This window comes from Oryzias latipes, chromosome 2, assembly GCF_053564925.1.
Source record: "Oryzias latipes strain Hd-rR chromosome 2, Olatipes_Hd-rR_3.1".
NCBI lineage: Eukaryota > Metazoa > Chordata > Actinopteri > Beloniformes > Adrianichthyidae > Oryzias > Oryzias latipes.
The window spans coordinates 47,843,978-47,868,873 of record NC_136238.1 but is presented as its reverse complement, the minus strand read 5'-3'; the positions used below and the strand labels follow the sequence as shown (position 1 = coordinate 47,868,873).

The following is a 24,896-nucleotide window of genomic DNA, read 5'->3' as shown; positions in this document are numbered from 1 at the left end:
AAAATATATATTTCATAGAGTAAAAAATTATTGAAAAGCAGCAAATATTTCATATTTTCACTTAAAAAGTTTGACAGAGGCGTGGCTGCCATTTCGCGCCTACACCCCCTCTGACCATCACCTGGATCATTCATGCACATTCACACACCAGTGGAGGCCACACTGGAGGCAAGGAGGGTGAAGTGTCTTGCCCAAGGATACAACGACATTTGGCTGGTGGGAGCAGGGATCGAACCGCCGACCCTTCGATCATTGGACGACCTGCTCAACCACCTGAGCCACTGTCGCCCCTTAAAATACCTACACCTTGCTTCTTCTGCAACTGTGATCAAATTTGTTGAGGAATGGAAAAAAGTGTGTGTTGTGAGATGTGAGTGTGCGTGCGCAAGTGCACTAAAAACAGACCTCACACATTGCAGGAAGGGGGGGAGCGGCGTGTGATGTAAGGCGCTTACACGTGGAGTCAGTCACCGTTTTAAGAGTAAAAAACTTGAGAGGAAAAAATTAATAAAGAAATTAAACGTTAATCTTAAAGATCTGAGACTGGTGGTTTTTAATTTGTTTACATTTTATAAAGGATTACTCACTTTGTACATTTCTTCCCTTCCAGGATTCTTTCTCAAATATTTCCCAGACAAACAGAGCTCAATACGACTGACCGACAGATCCATCTAATGCAGCAGCAGCTGCTGGTTTGAGATCTGCTGAGGAGGATCAGTTCATTGAAATCACGTCAGACTCCACCTTGAGGATGAGGTTTACAGCACACACACTCCCTGAATTCTGCTGGGTGTGGAGAGGGGGCATCCACTCATGGGGCCGAAAGCTGGGGGCATTCTGCTTCCAATCTATATCCCATCTTTGTCAGATTTTCTGCTGTTGCCATTAACAAAACTTTTTGTTTGTTTTGCACACAGGTTCAATGTTGTTGTTCTTACAAAGTTAATGATCATTTATTTGATGTTTTCCAGTCTCCAGCAGCAGGACTGTTGAAGATTTTGATATGGTATTAAAGTTGAATCGCTTTGGCTTATTTTGTCACAGTTTTTCACAGTGTGTGTTTGTGTGTGTGGGGGGGTAAACATTTTACCTTCTCCAATTCTCCAAAGCGGGAAACAAGAAAAAGAATTTGTGAACTACTCCCTGAAAGTGTATAAAAATATTACAAAGACAAATTAGGAATTATTGATAATTTTATTTTAGTGTTGTAAATGACGCTACATTAATACATTATGTTTTAAATGGTTCTAAAATAGAAGGTTTTCATGTACAAAGTATGTTTTTTGTCTTCTACATCCTTGTTTTTACACAGAAAAGTATCAATAAGAACACAGATAAGAATACCGGATTGAAAAGCAGCAGATCGATAAGAACAGTAGTATGGATAAAATCTTAACAATACCCATCTCTACTAAATGGTTACTTGACCTAACAAAGCATACACTGCAGTTGCTACTTTTGCTAAAATAATAGTGAAATGTTCACTGATCACGTAAAAGTGTTAGAATTAAAGATGCAAACAAAATATTTCAAATGTCGTGGAAACACACACAGACAATGTGTACATCATATTAGCATAAACTACAAAAGCAATGAAGACATTCAAGTTTTATCTCTATTTAAAAGAATTCTATTTACAGGTACATCTAAAATAATTCATTTTGTAAAAAGGTTGTACATATTTTGTCAGCAGTAAAACTCAATGTCTAGTATCAGTATACAAAGATTGAAATGGATTGATTCTTTACTTTTTACTTTTAATAATTGTGGTTTAGTAATTGTGGAGAAGATAAAAACAAAACAACTGTCCTAGGCAGTTAGAATATCACATCAAAACAATGAAAGTCTGTAGAAAATGTAAATTCTACACATTCAATACTCACTTGGGCCTCCCTCTAATGAAGTTACTGCATCAATATGGTATGGAGGCCATCAGCCTGTGGCTCTGTGTACATGAAATGAAAGCTCAGGTTGCTATGGAGTTCATTAGAACATTGGGGTTTCACCCCAGAAGCTTTGAGCATTAAAAACTTATTTTAAAATAAGAAATAAAGGGAATAAAATAAAGAAATAAAGAAATAAAAAGAAATTTTTTGAGATACAGAACTTTCCCCTGTAGAATAAAGTATTCTGCTGATTCTGATTCTGGTACAGAGGTTGAGAGGTCGACCTCTTATTAGAAAAGTTTTGAATTTAGAGTTTACACTAAATCCTTACATTGTCAAGAAAAAGTCTTACAAGTTCTCATGTGTCTTTGGAGATGAGATACACGACTAAAACTTTTTTTACATTCTTTACAAGAAAAAGGCTTTTCTCCTGTGTGAGTTCTCATGTGTGTTTTGAGATTAGATACATCACAAAAACTTTTATTACATTCTTTACAGGAAAAAGGCTTCTCTCCTGTGTGAGTTCTCATGTGTGATTTGAGATTAGATACATCACAAAAACTTTTATTACATTCTTTACAGGAAAAAGGCTTTTCTCCTGTGTGAGTTCTCATGTGTTTTTTGAGAGTAGATACATCACGAAAACTTTTATCACATTCTTTACAAGAAAAAGGCTTTTCTCCTGTGTGAGTTCTCATGTGTGTTTGGAGATGAGATACACGACTAAAACTTTTTTTACATTCTTTACAAGAAAAAGGCTTTTCTCCTGTATGAATTCTCATGTGTGTTTTGAGAGTAGATACATCACGAAAACTTTTATCACATTCTTTACAAGAAAAAGGCTTTTCTCCTGTGTGAGTTCTCATGTGTGTTTGGAGATGAGATACACGACTAAAACTTTTATTACATTCTTTACAAGAAAAAGGCTTTTCTCCTGTGTGAGTTCTCATGTGTTGTTTGAGATGAGATATGTAATTAAAACTTTTCTCACATTCTTAACACGAAAATCTCTCATCTTCTGCATGGATTCTTGTGTGAATTCTGAATAGAGATTTGTCACAAAAGCTTTTACCACATTCTTTACAGATATAACATCTTTCATCAGACCCAGTTTCCATGTAGTCAGACGGGTTACTAAGTAATCTTGAGTTTTTACCAGACTTGATAGAGGAAAGTCTCTCTTCTTTTTGAGATTGTTTACGTTTCTTACCAAGATTTGTCTTCTTGGGATTTTTTTCTAACATCAGAGTCACACTGACCTTCTGACATGTGAGAGCTGTCCACACTTTGGACATGACTTCTGTCTTTTCTCTTCCTCTGATCTCTGTTCTGAGGGTCTGTCTCTTCATCTGTAGTTGATGTTGATTCTGTCTCTTCATCTGTAGTTGATGTTGATTCTGTCTCTCCATCTGTAGTTGATGATGATTCTGTCTCTTCATCTGTAATTGATGTTGATTCTTCATGTTGGTTTCCTTCTTCATCCTGACTATCAGTTACATTAAAGCTCTGCTGATTGTTTAGATCTGCTTCACTGTTCTCATCTTCCTCATTAGTAGGAATCTTCATCAAGGTATCAGTCTCCTGCTTCAGATCAAGCTGATCTTCATTCTGACTGATGCAGAGTTCCCCTGGTTCCTCTTTAATCTGTGGAGGTTCTGGTTTCTCCTGCTCCTCTTTGGTCTGTGGACGTTCTGGTTCTTCCTGTTCCACTCTGAAGTTCCTCTGCTGGATGCAGAGATCTTCCTCTTTAGTCATCCAACACTGGGGGAGAGCTGCAGAAACACAAGTAGAGGCCTTTTTATATGTTGTGGTGACTTTGTTTATTGTTAAGGCCCGTACACACCGGGACGAATATTCGCCAGGCGTTATTCGCCAGCGTTTTTCGCCACGTTTTTTGTGTTCACACCCAGGCGATTTTCGCTGACGATGAGCCGAGCGAACATGCAATTTCATTCCCTGACATTAGATGGCGCTTAATGTAAACAGAAATACTCGTGTACACAAGGTGGCGCTGCGCAACTTTACGCTTCTTAAAGTCGCTTTTCACTCAGAAGAAGAGGGCAAGTATTTACGCGCTTCTGAGAATAATACAAAGAAAACATGAATATTTCAAGGACCAGTAGCTCCAACTGGTGCTTGGTTCGGGGATATTTTAGAATGTCCGTCATTATTTCTTCGCGGCAGTGCAGACGCTACTTGGCGTCTATCTTCTTCGCTGGTATGTGTTGTTAGCAAGGCAGTTTTGTGTTTGAGCGCCCCCAAGTTGTGTTTTACTGTAACTACAGAAGCTCCAGACACGTGTGCAAAAGCGCCATTCTCATTGGTCGAATAGATTTCGACGCGAGGCGTCAAAAAAAAAAAAACGAACCCGAGGCGTTTTTTTTTTTGACGCTTTGACGCGTGGCGTTTTTTCGCGTCGGTGTGCACACTCTCATTGGTGCCCTTTGTTTAGTCACGAGGCGTTAAACGTCGGCGAAAATCGCCGGCGAAATTCGTCCCGGTGTGAACAGGCCTTTAAGCACCAATAAGAAATATTGTAGTATCATTCAGAATATGCACAACAAAAAACAATTAATTTTTAAAATAAGATTTTTGGTTTTCTTTAGCACAACAGTATAAAACTGTGCTGAAAAAGGCCCCCTACACCCCCCCCCCCCCCCCCATGAGGACAGCTGTTTCAGTAAATAGTCTGAACCAGTAAAAGATAGAAGATAATATTTTCTTTGTTTTTTTTAAGGAAATGAAAATGCAGATAAGTAATTCATAAATGGTACAAACAGGTCTGTAATGTTATATAACTGTTTACTCAAATTAAATCATGCTGAAATAAATAGGACAGATTTACCAGAAAGGGGACAGAGGGACTGACAGAAAATGTTCTTTTAACCTGATTCTGTCTCTAATTATTTTCATATGAAATTATTAAAAGGAAAAAAGTCTGAAAACAAATAAAATGTTTTAGATTCTTGCCATTATTGACTGTAAAGATGCAGGCATCTATAGTAAATGTTTGGCACAGTCTCTGAGGCTTATTTCAGCACAACACCAGCTGTGTTATGTTAGGAATATGCTGCTAATAAAGTTACATTCACATTTCTGTTATTGTATTCATTTTATTTAGAAATCACCTCCAGGACCGAAGTCTGGGGCCCCATCAATCGAGGTCAGAAACTTGCCTGTGGTGGTGTTGGTGGGTGTGTTTATGTGTGCGTGTTAGTCTAAAGGTGCTGCTGGCAGCGCAGACAGTAAAAATTGTCAAAATGGACGAGCTTCAAGATTTGATGTGAGAACTTAAAAACATAAAACAGAATGTAAAAATCTTTTGCTGTAAAGTTTGACAAGTAAAACCACAACTGACAAATTCATTAGAGTTACAACCTCAAGAAAGTGATTTCAACTGCTTGAATCTGCTGCTGTGAATCACAGCACGCTACAACTGAGTGAACTACAAATACATTTAATAGGAAAAAAGATGTTTTTTCCCCTGACTTTTATTGAGAAGTGATCTCTTGAGGTGTAAATGGAGACACAGCAGAGAGACAGCTGCCAAGACACCGTTGTCAACAAAGTGCAATATCCGAGGAAAAACCATTCTGCAAAAATCTCTCTAAAACAAATGAATTTCTACATTTATATGGTAATGAAGACTCATGAAAATATTTATGCTACAATCAATACTTTGTGAAAAAAGTCAATATTTATTTTATTGTATATATTTTATCAAATTTTAATAGAGAAATGACTCATAATAAAGATGCTCAATAGCTCTGAAGATACTGAAGCTATTTTCACCAAACTTTCTGTACTGACTAATCATGACCCTGTTGTCCTACTACAACAAAAATAACTGCATGTCATTCAATTACTTTTTTTTTTTAAAATGGATCATGATTGGTTCAAAATTCTTAATAGCTGTAAAAGATACCGCAGCTAACAACGTAATGTTCTGATATAATCTTTTTTGTCAATAGCGGCAGCTTCATGTGCAAAACATCTTGATCGGATCAACGGTCGGATTTAGATTCAACCGTGTTCATGGGCCCAGAAAAACTTTTTCCGATTAGAAACAAACGTTCACATGGTCACACTTTTGGTCAGAATAAATCATTTGGGCATGCGCAGTAGTGTTGAAATTACCGGAAAAAGAAATGAGTCCCGGTGTAAACAAACTGCCACACAGTAGATAGCTGGCAGCTCGGTAATATACAAGATGATCTTCTAAACGTCCTTTATTATTGTTATGCTTATTATGAAGCACCTGTTAGATCATCATATTATTTTTAATCTGTGTGGTCAGTACTGTTTTTTGTGGTGGAACGGAGTCAGAAGAAGTCAGGGTTATGAGTGGGCTAACATGCGCTAACAACATTAGCCTTGTTTAAAAAACATAAATCCATGCAGGAAATGCCACAATCTGCATCTTGGCTGCACGTAAATATGTGGGAATAACAGCAGCCTGTCCTCGAACACAGAGCTATCACTCCGGCTGCTCTGCTCAGAAACACAGTTTGGTGGCGCGGAGCAGCAGGTCGGTCCAGTATGTGCTTCAAAGCTGGAGCACCGCACCGTCTATGCATGACGTAAACCAGAGCAGTAGTGACACAGGATCGAAATGAACTGTTTACATGCAACACCATCAGATGAACAATCGGCATAACCCACCTATCTCTATCGGAAAGAACTTTTGATCCGAAAAAGTCTGATCTGGAGAGAATATTCCGAACGGCGTGTTTATATGATGTGTTTTTCTTCCGATCAGGCATTCTTTCCGATTACTTTTGTCCGTGTAAACGCAGGTAATAACAACAACAGATCAAATCACCACTTTGAGCCAGGCAACAGTGATTAGTCCGGCGGTCTGAGTCACGTTTTTAGGGCAACCAGTAGCCAATCATGATAAGCTAGTTCAACCCCTGATATGTACTGTAGTGTTAGGAAGTGTGTGGTCAACATTTCTTTAGATTGCTCAGAAAAGTGTTCCTACTGGTTTCGTGTGTTAAATTAGAGACTAGACTTGAGGTTTGCCTTTTGTTTTTGTTTTTTTGATTGTTGAAGTTAAAAAAAATACACCTTGTTGGTGTAAACGTAGAGGTTGGAGGTCTGATATGATAAGAAACATTAAAAAGATTTTTAGAATTAAGATCTTTTTCTTCACCACAATGTCACAGATTTCAATAAAAATACCTCAAAATCAGGCTTTTCACAGCAATTATTAGGTTAGATTAAAATAGATTAATAAAATTACTTAATAACAGGTGATGATTGATTAATCACACAAATTAATATCATGACAGTTCTAATATCACTGTCATAATTCTTTTTTTTGGACATTTTTAAAAGCTACATTTAACAAATGATCATCTTAACAGCCAGAAAAACAGAAATAAAAAGTATTTTGTTAAACAGTAAAGTGGAACTTTGTGGCTCTTGTTGGGTTTTGGTCTGGAAGAAACTGGATCAAATGGTTCTGTTAGTGTTAAAGGTTCCAGACTCTTGATCTCCACTGAAGCTATGAGGATGAAATGTCATTCCACAGACAAACCATCAACAAAATGATCCTGATGCTGCTGAGGTTCTTATGGAAGTGAAGCAAATCTCAGCAGAACTGAAATCACTGACATTAAACAGCCTGAACATTCATGGAGCTGAACTGGACACAGAAAAACCTCCCTGTTGTGTTTCCACCCACCAATGAGGAGCAGTTTGATGAAGATGAAGCTGCACTGGAGGAAGAATCAGTCCAGAAAAGATGGAGAACAATTCTGACACTAAGCAGTTTTTCACTGATGTGTTCAGGTTTGAATCTTTTCTGTCTGCAGATCCATGAGCAGGACCCTGTCTTTGGGTTTTAGCTTGAAATGTCGTTTTGGAAATAGAATCTGTCTGAATGTCTGGAATTGGAGACATGGAGACATCAAAGAGGTTTAGATGGATTTTGGGTTTGACAGAGAAATCTGCTGAAAAGAACTGAACTACAAACTTAGAACCACAGACGACAAAACAGATTGGACTTTTTTATCTGCTAACAATTTTCTCTTTGATCTGTTAAGGTTTCCTGTTTGTCGTCAGCTGGAGGGACTAACTAAGATCATCTGATTTGAAGAATGTTGTGGGCTGCACTGACCAACAATGTCTACTGTCTTTTCAACTGGAAGGGACAGAAGAGACTCTTCCAGGACACGCTGTTGATGGACTGCATGTTTGGAGAGCTTGAAGCTCAAGATAGAACCGTTGTTGAAGTGAACATACCGATAGTGTGGAGATGAAGATCAGAGTCACACTGACCTGCTGACATGTGAGAGCTGGCCACACTTTGGACATGACTTCTGTCCCTCCTCTTCCTCTGATCTCTGTTCTGTGGGTCTGTCTCTTCATCTGTAGTTGATGTTGAATCTGTCTCTTCATCTGTAGTTGATGTTGGTTCTTCATGTTGGTTTCCTTCTTCATCCTGACTATCAGTTACATTAAAGCTCTGCTGATTGTTTAGATCTGCTTCACTGTTCTCATCTTCCTCATAAGTAGGAATCTCCATCAAGGTATCAGTCTGCTGCTTCAGATCAAGCTGATCTTCATCCTGACTGATGCAGAGTTCCCCTGGTTCCTCTTTAATCTGCGGAGGTTCTGGTTCCTCTTGAATCTGTGGAGGTTCTGGTTCCTCCTGTTCCTCTTGAATCTGTGGAGGTTGTGGTTCCTCCTGTTCCTCTTTAATCTGAGAAGGTTCTGGTTCCTCCTGTTCCTCTTTCATCTGTGGAGGTTCTGGTTTCTCCTGTTCCTCTTTAATCTGAGAAGGTTCCGGTTCCTCTTTAATCTGTGGAGGTTGTGGTTCCTCCTGTTCCTCTTTGATCTGTGGAGGTTCTGGTTTCTCCTGTTCCTCTTTAATCTGAGAAGGTTCCGGTTCCTCTTTCATCTGTGGAGGTTCTGGTTCCTCCTGTTCCTCTTTCATCTGTGGAGGTTCTGGTTTCTCCTGTTCCTCTTTCATCTGAGAAGGTTCCGGTTCCTCTTTCATCTGTGGAGGTTCTGGTTCCTCTTTAATCTGAGAAGGTTCTGGTTCCTCTTTAATCTGAGAAGGTTCTGGTTCCTCCTGTTCCACTCTGAAGTTCCTCTGCTGGTTGCAGAGATCTTCCTCTTCAGTCATCCAATGCTGGGGGAGGACTGCATGACACAAACACAACATTTAAACATTTTCTTTATACCTTTATATTTTCCAGGACTTTTGGGTTTCGTCAAACATCAATAAACTCTGTGGTCATTGGAGAAAATGTCTGAGGAGTCTGGAGGACCAGAAGAGACTCATTGAAATAAATAAAATGAATATAAAATAATTGAATAAATGCGTCATTCATTCATTTAAAATTGTCGATAAATAAATAAAATTTGAAATCAAAACACAAATGCTTAAATAGTAATTAAAAAGCACCTTAAAATTTTTCATGACATTTTTAATAATTTTATGGTCCAGTGTGGGACAAATTAAAATAAATACAATGCTCAACATAAATGAATACACCTCACTAAATGTGTCAAAAACCTTTAGCATCCTTTCAGAATCAAGATTTTCTGTGAAATACTAGATAACAAAATACTCCTACAAAGGTGGGCCATTGATTGCAAACAGGATCTGTTAATTTTCATACAAAAAATTGATTTCCTAACAAATTAATTCAAACCCATGTTGCAAAAATGAGTACACCTTAGTCATAGTCTTATGACAAAAGACAGACTTAAGACTACAAATTTCTAATTAACAGGCATCCAACCACAGTTGCAGGGCTCGACATAGCCATTTGTCCGCTGGCCCAGTCCAGCTCGCTCGAGCAGTACGGACCACAAGACTTTATTTTTCGTTTGTCCGCTCGGGGCACTAAAATATCTAACGGTTAATATATTTTTCACCTTTTTCAATAAAGTATTTTTTCGAAAACGTGTAGATCAGGGGTGCTCAGTACATCGATCGCGATTGACCGGCCATGAGTGTAGATCGCGGGCCAGAAAAGATTTAAAAAAAATTAATAGGACTTCTTAAAAATCCACCAGCCAATCAAAATTCTCACTGAGAAGTACGGGACTTGATTGACATGTAGATTGGCCAATCGGACATCCTCTGATACATACGTCACTGCACATGCGTGTTTAAAAACACTGAGCGCAAACTCTCTGTCATCAGAAAGTTGTTCTCTTCACAGAGTCACGTCAAGTTCAAGTATATGATTGTGTAGCATAAATAAAAAGAAAAGTCAAAACCAGAAATGCTTTTTCATTTTCAAAATAAAGCTGCATTTTTTGACTCAAAATTAAAATGAAGAAGCAATCCACCAAAATGCTTTTTCATTTCCTTCCTCAACACAGCTTATTCTGTCCCTTAATTAAAATGATAATGAAAATAGTATTTGACATTTCATTTTCAAAATGTTCTCTGCTAAATGTGTAGCATAATTCATTTAGAAATGTCTAATTTGACAATTAAAATGGATTAATAGAAATGCTTTTTCATTTTCAAAATGAAGCTGCATCAAATGACTCAAAAAGCGATACTTCAAAATGCTTTTCGATTTTATATTTAAAAACCGCTTATTGGATTTTTAAATAAATTCCTTAATCTTTTTATTTGCAACTTAGAACGTTTTGTGCAGCGTGATGGCAAACATATCCATAGCAAACAACTCCAATGGAGCTATAATAACCCAGCCACACAGTTTGGATCCAGATGCAGCTCAGAGGAAAACAAAGACGTTCATGGATCTATTTGTCTGCAGCAGTGAACGTACCAACCACGAGGAGCTGCAGCTGCGGGTTCCAGCTGCTATCCAGCAGTCTGCGCTGACGACAGAGCTCCTCCTCGTTCTGGACGATGGTTCCTTCAGCAGCAGAACGTTGTTCTCTGACAGAACCTTCCTGAGGTTCTGAAGACATGGTTCCTGCTCCGATCTTCAGCTCCAACTCCCACAAACACCGCCGTCCTCTTCACTGCAGCTCCGATCGATCATCTGCTAGTCTCACAATCACAGCAATCCACGTTGTCTTTCCGTTCAACACTTCTTCACTCATTTACGACACTTTGGAAAATGCTGAGAGTTCCCACACGAACCACGTATCGTCCTTTCTGTCCAAAAACCTCACAAACGTCCCAACAAAACACCACCGACCTCTGAACACAAGCTAACGCTGCTAGCCTGCTAACAAGCTAACGCTGCTAGCGCCTCGTGCTGTTTTTCTTCTTTGTTTGGCTAACAGCGTCATGGTGCTTTAGCGCCACCAGCTGGTGTGGAGTGTTATCTGTCGCTTATATTATCATGTCGATGGCGGGGAAAACAACCATTTTTTAAACTTTACTGGCAAATAAATGTATTAACGGGTGTTTTTTTTTATATCAACGATAGTTCGGTGCGACTTGTCTATTTCGACAAGAAAAAGTATTTTTAGATCAAAATGGAGAAAGGGGAACACAGTGAGTTCTATCACTAGAGGAGACATCAAGTGGTTCCTCATGGGAGGGGAGCACCGCCATCTTGGTGAGGTCAAGTCACTGATGCAGGGAGTGCATGTGAACACATTTTTTGCATAATGCCAGTTCATTGTTTGGGTTTCAACAGCCAAAATCAGATAAATGAGTCCACGAAGGAGGAAGGCAGAACATTTCACAGGTAGGTAATATATATTTTTTTTCTTTTAAGGCTGCAGGGGCTTCATTAATAGAACACATGTTGACATGCATGATGCTGCAGGTCTGTTATCAACATGCTGCATGATGTATGTGTAATTTGCTGTCGACAGAAATGTACATTTTATTGTGTTAAACCCTGTATACAGCATACTAGGCTATTATAGTAATATAGATTTATGCATTTCTGACTCAGTGACTGAACTTTTCTTGCATGTTCCCAATGGACTCAGACTTAAGGAAAAAGTGAACCTTAGCTATCACAACATCTAACCCAGATGGATCACTGTGGTACCAACTAGTAATACAGTCTGGATATGTTCAGAACATTTGTGGAAACAGATTTTGATGAGAGGCCAGACTGTTTGATTGAAACCCGACACCATAACATCTGAGTTACACTAATTGATCACTAACGTGAATTAGTATAAATCTATTGTTTTTCTTTGTTGTTGTTGTTGTAGTTTTTTTAGGGTAAATCTGTTGTTAACTTTTGGACTTTTTGTTGACTTATTATTAATCTATTAATTTTTATTGGTTATTGACTTATTATTGATTAATTATTGTTATTATTTATTGACTTATTATTTACCTATTGCTATTATTTATTTATTTATTTATTTTATTGACTTACTATTGATTTATTATGATCTATTATTGTTGTTGTTATTATTAAATTATATTTCGGCCTTTCTAAATAATTTAAATTACACGTCAAAGAGGTTTTAAACTTCTAAATCTTTAGGAAATATTTTTAGAAATTATTTGTAATAATTTTTTCATTTCAAGAAGTCCTGCAACTACGTATTTTTCATTAAAGTTTGAGCTTTTAAGGCTGACTGTTTCTCTTATTTGACAACAACAAATGATGTGTACATATATATATATATATATATATATATATATATATATATATATATATATATATATATATATATATATATATATATATATATATATATATATATATATATAATGTTCATTCATTCATCTTCTTAACCGTTTATTCCCTTTCGGGGTCACGGGGTTGCCGGAGCCTATCCCGGCCACTTGGGCGTAGGCGAGGGATGCCCTGGACTGGTCGCCAGTCTGTCGCAGGGTAGAATATCCTCAATCACACATCCATTCACTCTCACACTCACACCTATGGACAATTTAGAGTTACTATTCAACCTATGTATAATATATATATATAGTTATATATTGTGTATAATATATATAAATATATATTACATTAAAGCTACTTAGATGCCACGAAAGGCTGTAGAAATCATTGTCATTTGGGCGCCGTCGACCTCAGCAAGATGGCATCGCGCTCCGCCGCAGTCGGCCAGGCTTCCCAAGCGGGCGTGTCTCCTCTCGTGATATAATTCATTGGCTGCTAGCGCCTCGTGCTGTTTACTTCCAGGTTACGCACAGAAACTTTTGTTGAAAAAGAAACGTACAAACTGCTTAACTGGATTTCAAAATGGTTCAAAACACTATGAGTATTTTTTATAAACAGTTTTAATTCATGAACTAATAAAGAAAAGAAAACCTACAAAGAAAAAAACGTTTTGAGTAAACTATATGAGAGCTGGTGTGACGTCATCACAGTCCTCAGATTTAACTCCAAAACGCATCTCAGACTAACTAGCCTCAAACACATTTGTTTAAGCCAGTCGGTCATTGGAGTCATTTTGGTTCAGGGGCCACATTCAGCCCATCTGATCTCAACTGGGCCGGACCAGTAGCGTAAAGGCAAAATAACAGCTTTGTTTTTGTTTTTTATTCAATTGGAAAACATGCTTCAACCAACATGGTAGCCTTATCATTTCTTATTACACATTCATTCACAGAGGCCAATGGATCTTAAATAAAATTAATTTCACTTTAAAAAATATTGGTTTAATATTTTAAATCTGACACTGAAACAATCCTGATAATAAATTCAAGAGGGGCTACAAAAAAAATGAAACATCTGCCTAAAATGTAAACGTCCAAACGATGACAAAATTGCACTTTTTGTGAACATCGGAGTTTGGAGTTAACCTCCTTTCTCTCCTGAAACTTCACCAGACCGTCAATATCAGGATTGAAATCCTGTGCAGAAACACATTTACTGTCATTCAAGTGTGCAAAACACAATGAAATGTCCATTATTATTAGCATTCATTATTATAAGAATCGTTTCCTGGTTTCTGCCTGAATTTTGTGGCAACACCTGCCTTCTTCCTGACCTTTGATGGAGCGCCATCAGTGACCAAAATTACTTCATGTGACCAGTTCACTTCAACATCGTCCAGCACAGTAACTAGAGAGCTGACTATGTCATCAGCTGTTGTTGTGTCCGTCAACTCCAGAAACTCCACTGTGACGGTCTCTTCATCATCTCTAATAAATATGCACAGCTGTACATATCTGTGATGTTGGTGCTTTCATCAATAGTGACTGAAAATACAATAAATGACTGGATTCCTATATTGCTGCCCACGTTTCCTCAGAGATGTTGGATCTGATTGTAATTCTTGACAGACTCACATTTAAGGTCGACTGCTTTTTGGGCCACAAGAATTCTGCAGCCTTCAGCATTTTTCAATAAGTTCACCATCAGAAAATGGATTGGATGTTTGCTCCAACTTGTCTGCAATAAGGTAGCTAGCTTTCACTTCTCCCTCACTGACGTCACGCTGCAGTAAATCCAGATGGTTATTTATCGGTCCAGCTAATAGTTGCTAAAAGTTTTTTTTCTTAACCTCAAATGGTGACAGATTTCCTTATGGTGAGTCTCATAGTGGAGCTGAATGTTATTTTCTTTCAGCACTGCAACCTGTTGATGACATACCAAGCATGCAGGTTTGCATTAAGCTCCGTGAACAAATAAAACACTCCATTTTCCTGGAAAGCTCAGCACTTCACTTCAACCTTTTTTTTTGACAATATTTTGGTCATTGGGTGTCACTACTGATCATTCTAATAGCAACAAAACAATGGTTAGGCTCTACTACTAAACTACTGTCTACCCAGACACAGAGCTTTTAGGTTTCGTTTTTGGCACATGCAGAGTTATGTTGTTTCACCTGTTAAGCTTTTCCTTTGCTCCCCCTGGTGGCGGAATTGCGCATTTCAGTTATTCCTTTAAAAAAAATCATAACTCGCCACAGGAATGGACTAGAAAGTTGCTTTCTTTTTTAAACATCCTTATGATTTTTACTCTTCATGTGTGGGCCGGACTAAACCACCTGGCGGGCCGTATGTTTGACACCCCTGGTTTAAGCTTTTCATAAACTATAATAATGGATATAGGAATCTTTAAAGTGAACAAAGAAAGGCAATAATTGTGAAATAATAAATAAAGTGGAGAAAACCAAAGAGAAGTTTCCTCGATTTCAATACTTATTAAATTCCCATAAAAAGTATAAAAAAAGGACATTTAACAAAATAAAAGCAAACATTTTCACTGTTTCTTGTTTCTATTTCTTCAATAAAGACTTGTTAAATAAAAAACAGTTTGGGAAAGAAAAATATCAGTTTATCTAATGTTGAGATGACACAGAATCAATTATCTTCAGTTTTCTTCCTTAACTGTGTGTGAAATATTTTATTAGAAACATTTTCTAACAGAAATAGTTTCTACTTTACTGCATAAACTGTGGTTTAGAATCAGAGACATAAAGGTTTTTCATTTTCAGTCAACAACAATCTTTAGATGTTCTTCATGTTCAAAGTAACGACTGAGCTCTTTCTTTTTCATAGAGCTGCTATATTTTTGATCCTGAAACTGTTAAACCCCAAATGTCCTCATTCTTCATGCTGATCAGGCAGAAATGCAGAAATGTGTGCTGCAGATGCCATGTTTGCCACTAGAGGGCAGCACAGCAGCTTCAGTCTTTGTCATTGTTGCTGTGTGAGCCTGAAGGAGCTTCAAAGTGAACTAGCTGCAGCTTGGTTCAGACAAAGCTCCACATTCACACACAGATGTGATCCTGAAGAAGTCTGAACAGAACATTTCAGGAGAACTCTTCAGTCCAGAACATGAGCCTGCATTGTTCCTGAAACTGGGATCAGAGTTCTGCTCTCTGCTCCAACAGAACCACCTTCATGAGCTCCTGGTTTCTTCTGGATCCTCCAACATTCAGACGCTCTCTGACTGAGTTCATGTCTGCACAGAAACCTTCAGGATTCTCTTCTTCCACACGTCTTTCACTCTGAACTCTCTTCTGAATGTGGATCATCTCAGTCAGACGTTCAGCAGCATCAGAGCCGTGCATGTGCTCCTCCTCATGAGTCCTGAAGCTGCACCGTCAGCTGCAGAGCTTCAGAGCTGCTTCCTTCTCAGACTTTCCACTTTCTTTGGCTCTCTGGCTCTGATGCTGCTGCTGCTGCTGCAGAAAAACCAGCAGCTGCAGAAAAACTCTGCAGAGACTCACAGAGAGAGGATGGAGGCAGCAGATGAAGCTGCTGCAGACTGACAGCTGATGGAACTGAAGCACTTTCTACATTCTAGTTCCAGATGTTCTACAGAATCCATCAGAGCTTGAAAGTCTTCCTCAGTACTCGAGTACTTTAGTTCAGCAGCTCCTCTTTTCCTCTAAGGTGAAGCTTCATGTGGACGACTTCTTCTTCTTCTTCTCTCCTCTTTTCTGGAGCTTGGGCTCCATGCAGTCTGATCAGCTCTGATTTGGGCTTCAGTTGATGTTTGTGATCAGGAACTCTGGATTCTTCTTAGAAGGAGACGTTCTGCCTCTTTAGCAGAGAGCAGAACGTTGATCTGATCTGTTGGAAGCCACTCCATCCTGAAGCTGCACTGCTGAGTTCCTGTCCACCAGGGGGCAGTGTTACGGCTTTGCCTGCCTTATTATTCTGCTCATCTGTCAGGTTGGGACTTCCAACACACAAACATTTGACCTTTTCACTTTAGAAAAAAGTTTGTTAAACACTTTGGTGACTTTCAGATTTATAAAATCATTTTTTATCTTTTATTTCTGTAATTATTGGTCTAAACTTTTCTTCCTGAAGGCTGAACTGCAGCTTTCCTCAGGTCTTTCATTTTCTCCATTTTTCCCTCCTTTTCTTGGCTTCCAGCTCACCAGGCATGACCTAGACGGCGCCCTCATGTGGACGGATGAACACATGACAGAGGGGAAGGACAGAGCTGCACAGCAGGGACGAGCAGAGACCTTTGGGTCACGTGGAGCAACAATAAAAACAGTAGAAACTCAAAGAAAACCAGTAGAACCAGACTGGAAAAACTCAAAAAGTTCAGAAAACCTCTTGAAAAATGCAAAACTATATGAACTCTGAACACTAAAGACAAATAAATGGTAATTAAAAACCTTTCTGGATCAGAACCAACAGAAATAACAGGTTGATGCTGGTCAGACGTGCACACACAGGACCCTAGGGGGGTTTGAACACCTGCCCTTTCTGCCTCCTATTCAAAAGTGTCCTCTTTGTTTTGAATGAACATGAATACATTTCTGTTCAGCTGCGTCCACACTGACCGCCTCTCTTTCACCGCGCGGATAATTCTCTGCTCGCCGTCTGTCCACAAATGTGTTCCTGAGCTTGACGCCGCCTGTGGGAGGAGCTTCCAGCTAATGTTTTCTGCCTGATGGCCACATGGAGCGGTGTCTGTGTTTCTGTCATTTCCACTGCATGAAGACACGGATGATGCTGAGAGGTCAGGTTTCTGGATGATGCAGAGTTCTCCAGAATCATGGGGAATCACGTCTCCATGTCTGGATCCTTCAGATTCTCTCCGTTCAGTCATCTTCTCTCCTGATGAGTCTGAAAGACGGACGCTTCCGCCGTCTCTCCGTCTCTCTGACCGACTTTGAAGGCTTGCTGTCCCATGTTAACCCCAGAGGAAAACTACAAACCAGAATCAAATCAGGGACCTTTTTCTGATGGTCGTCCATGGAAACCAGAAAGCTAAAGTTCAGGAGATGATCAGGCTGTCGTTCCATCAGCAGCAGCTCTCTGTCTGGCCGCCAGCTCTCCTCCTGGAGCCGCATAGCCAGATCAATGCTCCAGCTCCATGGGCCCTGCAGCAGACTGAAGGGTGAAGCCGCCTTTGGCCACCAGCAGGCAGGACGCTTCCTGAAACCCCGCTGCCCCCAGAGGGAACCAGCAGGTGAAGAGAATGAATGGAAGTTCAGGAGAACCATGGATCCATTCACTACATTGATGTGTTTTCTACCCGCTGTCACTCAAACCGTCACGCTGCTGCCAGACCTTCACGCCGCCCACTGCTCAAATGGCGCCGCAGGACCTCAGATGGCGTCTGTACCATTGACTTAACATTGAAAGTGGCCACGCCCACCGCTCAAATGGCGCCGCAGGACCTCAGATGGCGTCTGTACCATTGACTTAACATTGAAAGTGGCCACGCCCACCGCTCAAATGGCGCCGCAGGACCTCAGATGGCGTCTGTACCATTGACTTAACATTGAAAGTGGCCACGCCCACCGCTCAAATGGCGCCGCAGGACCTCAGATGGCGTCTGTACCATTGACTTAACATTGAAAGTGGCCACGCCCACCGCTCAAATGGCGCCGCAGGACCTCAGATGGCGTCTGTACCATTGACTTAACATTGAAAGTGGCCACGCCCACCGCTCAAATGGCGCCGCAGGACCTCAGATGGCGTCTGTACCATTGACTTAACATTGAAAGTGGCCACGCCCACCGCTCAAATGGCACCACAGGACCTCAGATGGCGTCTGTACCATTGACTTAACATTGAAAGTGGCCACGCCCACCGCTCAAATGGCGCCGCAGGACCTCAGATGGCGTCTGTACCATTGACTTAACATTGAAAGTGGCCACGCCCACCATTCAAAGGGCGATGCAGGACCTCAGATGGCGTCTGTACTGGAAGGAATTATTATTATAAGAAAAAAACAAATTCAAAGTTAGTTGTTAGTTTTTACCTCTGATAATCCTAAAATGTCTGCTTTTATTGTGAAAAACCGTTTCCAAAGTGGATCCAGGAGCTAAATGGAGCTGAGAGTCTGGATGGAGTAGAAACTGGTTTCTCTCTAAATGGGAACATTTCTTCTTCTCCTCATCCAAACCCCAGTTGTTGCCGGGTAGACTTTCAAGAATGTTCCCGTTTCTGAAACATGGATTTCTTTCTGGAAGACGCCATTTTTGTCCCTAAATGTTGGATTCAGTGTGAATTCCAGTCCCACTCCCAGCATTCCTGCTCCTCTTTAGCTCCTCCTCTTCCTCCTGATCAAAGTTTGAAGCCCAGAGCCAAAAGTGCGTCTGCAGCTGCTTCTGCTCCAGCAGCCGCTCCCTCTGCTCCTCCTGCCTCTCCTCCTCTGGGAGCTCCTGCATCCTCCTGACTCCTCCCTGTCCTCCAGCATCATCAGGAGGCTTTCAAAAGGCTTTCTGGAAGGTTCCAAAGCAGAAAGCTTCATCATTTGAAGATGGAGGAAGACTCCAACACTGACAGACAGACAGACAGGAAGTCTCCTGGTTTTTCTGCTTCAGAAGGTTTCTGGGAAACTGCAGAGTTTTCTTTGTGGAGCTAAAGAGCTGCTGTCAGTCTGCTTTGGTCCATCAGGAATGAAGGTCAGGACTGAGAGGAACCTGAAGAAAGTGACTCTTCATCATCTGCTGCTGAAGAAGACAGAGGAAGATCCACTGTGAGAGCAGCTGCAGAAAGCTTTCTGCTGTTTTTCTCCTCTGAGAGAGTTTGGAGTTCCCAGCAGTTTGAGTGGAGCTGAAGCAGCAGAGCTGAAACAGACGTTCTTCTGCTCCCATTCAGCATGAACGGACAGATCCACTGAAGGCCTGAAGGCCTGAAGCTCTGGCTTCAAACACGTCTGCATGGATCCAAGCGTGTGCAGTGTGTGCTGACATGCTGTTCTCTGAGGAACATGTTGGTGTCTGACTGGATCTGAGGACACAAACAGCTGCTGACATCTGAGAGGGTCAAGCTGCAGAGTGGCTCCTCAAAGCTCACGTCTCTGCTGCTTCTGTCTGGATCCACCACTAAAAGGACTGTCCAGAGTCGGTCCTGATCCGGTTCCAGTCTTTCTGGCTCCAACTTCTCTTTGCTGTCAGGAAGCCTTCATGTTCTCTGCCTTCCTCACATTTCTGTCTTCTCTCTGGGCTTGAAGCCCAAAAGGAGCTGAAAGCTGCTGACTTCAGTCTGATCCCATGTTCTGGATCATCCGTGTTCCTGAAACACGCTGCTGGAGCCGTGATCAGAGGAACCGGAGAACTTCCCAGAACATGCAGACACATGTGGAACTGTTCTGATCATCTGTGTGTGTTGACAGTGAAGGAGAGCTTTGTCTTTGAAAAACCTTTATTGACTCTGACAGAGTTTCAGCTTGAATCCATGTGGTTTTCATTCTTCCATTGAAGTCGTCTCCAGAAACTAAAGATCTGCTGAATCAATGCTCCTCTGAGAACTTTGGAGCTTTTCTCTGCATCTGTTCCACACTTGAATGTGCAGAAGATCAAAGCGCCGGACGCTCTGAGCTTCAGCGTTCCAGTCAGCAGCTGCTGAACCAAAGCCAGCAGCAGGTGAGGATCTGGGCCTCAAAGCAAACGGACAGAAAGATGAATGGAAGAAGGGATGGAGTCCCAGTGTTGAAGACATCAGCTGGAGAAGCTCTGAGGCTCTTTCAGCGCTGCTGCTTTCCAGCAAACCAAGCAAACTGCAGCATCTGTGATCTGAGAGGCTGTTGGTGAAGAAGAGCATCATCAGCATAGAACTGTGGGCCCTTTGGGTTCAGAAGAACAGCTTCATGATGTGGAAAGAATCTGTGTCCTTCAACAGGTCCAGAAGATCCCAAACATGGAAACTGGAAGCAGTTTGGATTCCGGTTTCTTCCTGAACTTTGAGGATCCAAATGCTGAGAATGGAAGCTGACAGAGAATGCAGCAGACTTTACCAATGTGCTGAGAACACTAGAACATCCACAGAAGAAGAAAACACTGTTCTAGTGGAACATCTACAACTTCTGTCCATCATTCAGAGGAACTGCAGAAAGATGACTCCTCCCACTTTGGGTTTGGTCAAATGTAGAAAAGAAAAAACAACCAAATCAAAACAATTTGGATCAATTCTGGCAGAAAATGTTCAAACGTTTCAACTTTCAGGAAAAAAAGCTTCAATGAAATAAATCTGTTTTAGAATCACTTAGAATCACTTTAGAACACTGACTGGAAAACAGCACCAGACTGCTGCAGCTGCAGACCTTCATGTGACTGTGGGAGCTGCAGCAGCTGCAAACATCTGGACTTCCTGCTGCAGCTGCAGACCTTCATGTGACTGTGGGAGCTGCAGCAGCTGCAAACATCTGGACTTCCTGCTGCAGCTGCAGACCTTCATGTGACTGTGGGAGCTGCAGCAGCTGAGGAGCTCAGCATCTCTGCAGACTCAGACGGAGCTCAGAGCTTCTGAAAGGAAATGACAGAGTTGTGGAAGTTTAGTGGCTGAACTTCTTGTAGGTATACAATATCCAACGCGGATGAGTCACCGGTAGGAAAAATATGCTTCTCTAATGGGCGTACTACTAATATAAAAATACGCAGATTATTTCAAAAGATTTATACCTCTCCCCCGTATATTTTAAATTATTGGAATCAATTTGTTCCAGATATCAACTGGAAAGCAGTCTGGACGATCCCTCATAAGTATTTAATAATAAATAAGGTAAAAGAAGTATCCTTTAAAATTCTCCATAAAATTTACCCTGCCAAACATTACATGATAAAATTTAAAAAAGATATTAATACTGATTGTAGTTTCTGTGGAGATCACCCAGAAACAGTAACTCATCTTTTCTGGCACTGTTTGTCCACACAGAGATTTTGGAAGGAGTTCAGTAGATTCATCTTTATTCATGTCTTCAAAGATTTCTCCCTGAAATGGGAAAATGTATTACTTTGTTTTCTCAGGACCCCCAAAAAACAAAAGTTTTTTTCATAATTAATTTATTAATTCTTCTGGCAAAATTCTACATACATAAATGTAAATTTACTAATAAAACACCATACTTCCCACAATTCATTAAAGATGTAACTTTTTACATAAAATCAATATCCTTTTCCTCCAACAAAAAAGCTCTCAGAACTATTGAAATTTGTAACTCTGTGCAAATATTTAATGAATCGACTCCCCTGGCTGTTTAACATTATTTGTGTTGTATGTTGATTGTATGTTGTATGCTGCATTGATTGTTCTTCATGTTGTATACTTGCATTTGTTCAATAAAGTTATATTAAAAAAAATTTAATGTATGTTACCTCAATAGACCTTTTTCGCAAAAACCGGAAGTACGTCATCAACGTGTAAACCTAGTTCCGGTTTGTGCTTCGCTTGCGGAGGAATGGCAGAGCCTAGAGTGTTTTCGAAGAGCCCGAGTTGTGTTCCGAAGTTCACCAGCACCGATGTGATGAATAGTGTGAAGATGCATTCGTCCACTAAAGGAAACAAATTGGACAAGGGATATAAATTCGTCCACGAAGAGTTTATCCACCATTACCAAGGTAAGCTTCAGCTAGCTTTAGCCATAGCCGCATCACCGCTAACTCTTTGTTTACGTCAACTGTAAATCCTGGTGTTATTAATTTGTAATAAGAATAATAATAATAATAATATTGAGAGAGGGACGTTAGAGAGAGGGGGGGAAGGAGGGTGATAGTAGGAGGGGAAGGGGGATAAGACCATGAAACAGCATACAGCAACAAGTTTATGGATGATATTATTAGCGCTTTATGCCGTCTTTCCAGCTCACTGAGTTTGTACCGTAAACTAGGATGTAAACGCGCATGCTAAATGTCAGTGACGGCTAACGAGACCACACTTCCACAGATGTCGGCTCACTTGACCGCAGTAAAGAAAAGCATGAAGCTCAAAGGTCTTCTCTGTGTGATGAAGGTGACATACCTATGTGGTGGAGCTGCAGCTGTGGTTTCCAGATGACATCCAGCAGTCTGCGCTGACGACAGAGCTCCTCCTCGTACTGGACGATGGTTCCTTCACAGAGTCTGCAGATTTCTTCAGCAGCAGCAGCTAGTCGCTCGCTGATCAACTCTCTCAGAGACTGAAGGGAAGACATGGTTCCTGCTCCGATCTTCAACTCCAACTCCCACAAACACCGCCGTCCTCTTCACTGCAGCTCCGATCGATCATCTGCTAGTCTCACAATCACAGCAATCCACGTTGTCTTTTCGTTCAACACTTCTTCACTCATTTACGACACTTTGGAAAATGCTGAGAGTTCCCACACGAACCACGTATCGTCCTTTCTGTCCAAAAACCTCACAAACGTCCCAACAAAACTACGCCGACCTCTGAAAACAAGCTAACGCTGCTAGCCTGCTAACAAGCTAACGCTGCTAGCGCCTCGTGCTGTTCTTCTTCTTTGTTTGGCTAACAGCGTCATGGTGCTTTAGCGCCACCTGCTGGTGTGGAGTGTTATCTGTCGCTCATATGATGTCGATGGTTGCAAAAAAAAGCCATTTTAACTTGACTGGCAAATAAAGTTTAAAGTAAACAGTTTATTTTTCATTAAATAAAAATAAAAAATAAAATAAAAATAGAAAACAAATAATCGAGGAAACATTTTGAGAGATTCAGATTTGACTACAAACCCCATCAGAGACTAACTAAACCTGATCACATTCGTTTATTGTATTTCTAAACTACAGTCATGAATAAAGACATTTATTAAGCAAACAAGTAAACAAAAACAACAAAAAAAGAAAATTTCAAGTAAAAAGATCCTAAAAATCTGTTTCTAAAGAGAATAATTACAACTATAAATAAACAATAAACTGTATAGTTAATAATAAAGACAAGCAATAATTTGGAAATTCTTATTACAGTGAAAAAACAATAGAGAAATTTACTTAATTCAATTAAAATTAGATTAACACATTTATGAAGTATATAACTGAGATTTAACATAATAAAAGAAAAGTGAAAAAAAATTAATGATCTTTGGAATGCAAACATTCCAAAGATCTTAAGATTTTAATGCTGTTTCTAGTTTCTGTGTCTTCTTGATTTGATTTGATTTTTTGATTTTGGTTGGAACTTCCGGTTCCGGGTTACGGGCAGGGCGCGTGGCGTGCCTCTCTGTGGATACAACTATCTTTAAATTACTTAAAAGGTTGATTTTCTCCAAAAAGAGAGCTGACCATGCCCCCTAAGAAAACCCAGGAATATGAAGAGCTCAAAAAGGCTATTGATAGCATTCAAGAAACGCTTAATTCTTTTATGGATCAGGTGTCGGCTAAGCTAACGCCGCTAATGGAAATGATGGAAGAGTTCCGAAGATTTCGAACTCAAAACGAACAACGAGAAAACCGGGTCGACATTCTGGAGAAACGACTGGACGATGTGGAACAGCAAGTAAGGATGAATAATGTCATTCTCACTGGATTACCAATCAAGCCTCGAACGAAGCTGAACGAAGCAGGAGCAAGCACTGCTGATGCTAATGCTAGCGCTAGCGTAGCTAGCAGTGCCAATACGGAGCGCGGTGGAGAGACTCTGGAACATCAAATACATTCATTTCTCACATCTAAAGGGATTTCCCTGGATCTCAATACCATGGAGACCTGCCACCTGCTCCCCAGGAGAAAGGAGACGGATAAACCAGCGATCCTCATCAGGTTTGTGAATCACAAACACAAGCTAGCTCTGATGAACCAAAGGAAGAACCTGAAAGGTTTGGCTGCTTATCTGAACGACCATCTGACCAGAAGGAATGCTGAAATCTCCAAACATGCACGGCTTCACAGGAAGAGTAAGCAGATTGAGAACACTTGGGTTAAAGGCTGCAGGATTTACGTCAAACCACTCGGTCCACCGGACCGGTCCAAGGTTCTGGTTGTGAACACCATGAAGAACTTTGAGAAGTGCTTGATTACGGTTGTCTGAAACAACATGGAGTAAATCAAAGAGCCAAATAATTTCAAGAAATATGACACCTGGATTCATCACTTTCTCCATACGTCTGACGTCACCTGAATAACAGCAGAGATTTCTGACCTGCAGACAACTTGATCTCAACTTTCAGTGCCGCTGATATCAGCTGAAGAAGGATATGGACCTGAATCTAATGTCTGCAGACATAACATCCAAGAGACTAGAAACGGTTTTGAACCCAGAACGACAGCTGTTTTTTCAGCAGAAGAAATACCAACCTTGGATAATCGACGGATTATGGACCCTTTTATTTTTATTTTTTGTTTTTTATTTTTCTCCCTTACAGCATTACCTTATTAAATATATAAAAAAAGGTTAAATTGATCGATGTTTAATGATATTACTTCACTTGCTCCAAAAAAATTGATAAATTCATTCAAAAATCTTTCCTAATGTAACGTAATTTTGCA

The 24,896-nt window shown here is 40.3% G+C and overlaps 1 protein-coding gene across 3 annotated transcripts; it reads right to left on the bottom strand.

Annotated features, from left to right (window-relative positions):
* Nucleotides 1–1,175: 1,175 nt before the first annotated feature.
* On the bottom strand, nt 1,176–22,972 carry LOC144989138 (uncharacterized). Of its 3 annotated transcripts, XM_078941229.1 has the most exons (4): nt 22,785–22,972; nt 22,438–22,686; nt 8,172–9,038; nt 1,176–3,658 (listed from the first exon to the last, which is right to left on the bottom strand). In XM_078941229.1, exons 2-4 carry the CDS (start codon nt 22,607–22,609, stop codon nt 3,093–3,095), a joined length of 1,605 nt encoding a protein of 534 aa, XP_078797355.1. In that variant the 5' UTR covers nt 22,610–22,686; nt 22,785–22,972; the 3' UTR covers nt 1,176–3,092. The 3 variants fall into 3 exon arrangements, with proteins under 3 accessions (XP_078797355.1, XP_078797351.1, XP_078797359.1); XM_078941225.1 differs by having other exon boundaries at nt 22,438–22,972; XM_078941233.1 differs by lacking the exons at nt 22,438–22,686; nt 22,785–22,972 and adding an exon at nt 10,652–11,246.
* Between the last annotated feature and the right edge of the window lie 1,924 nt (nt 22,973–24,896).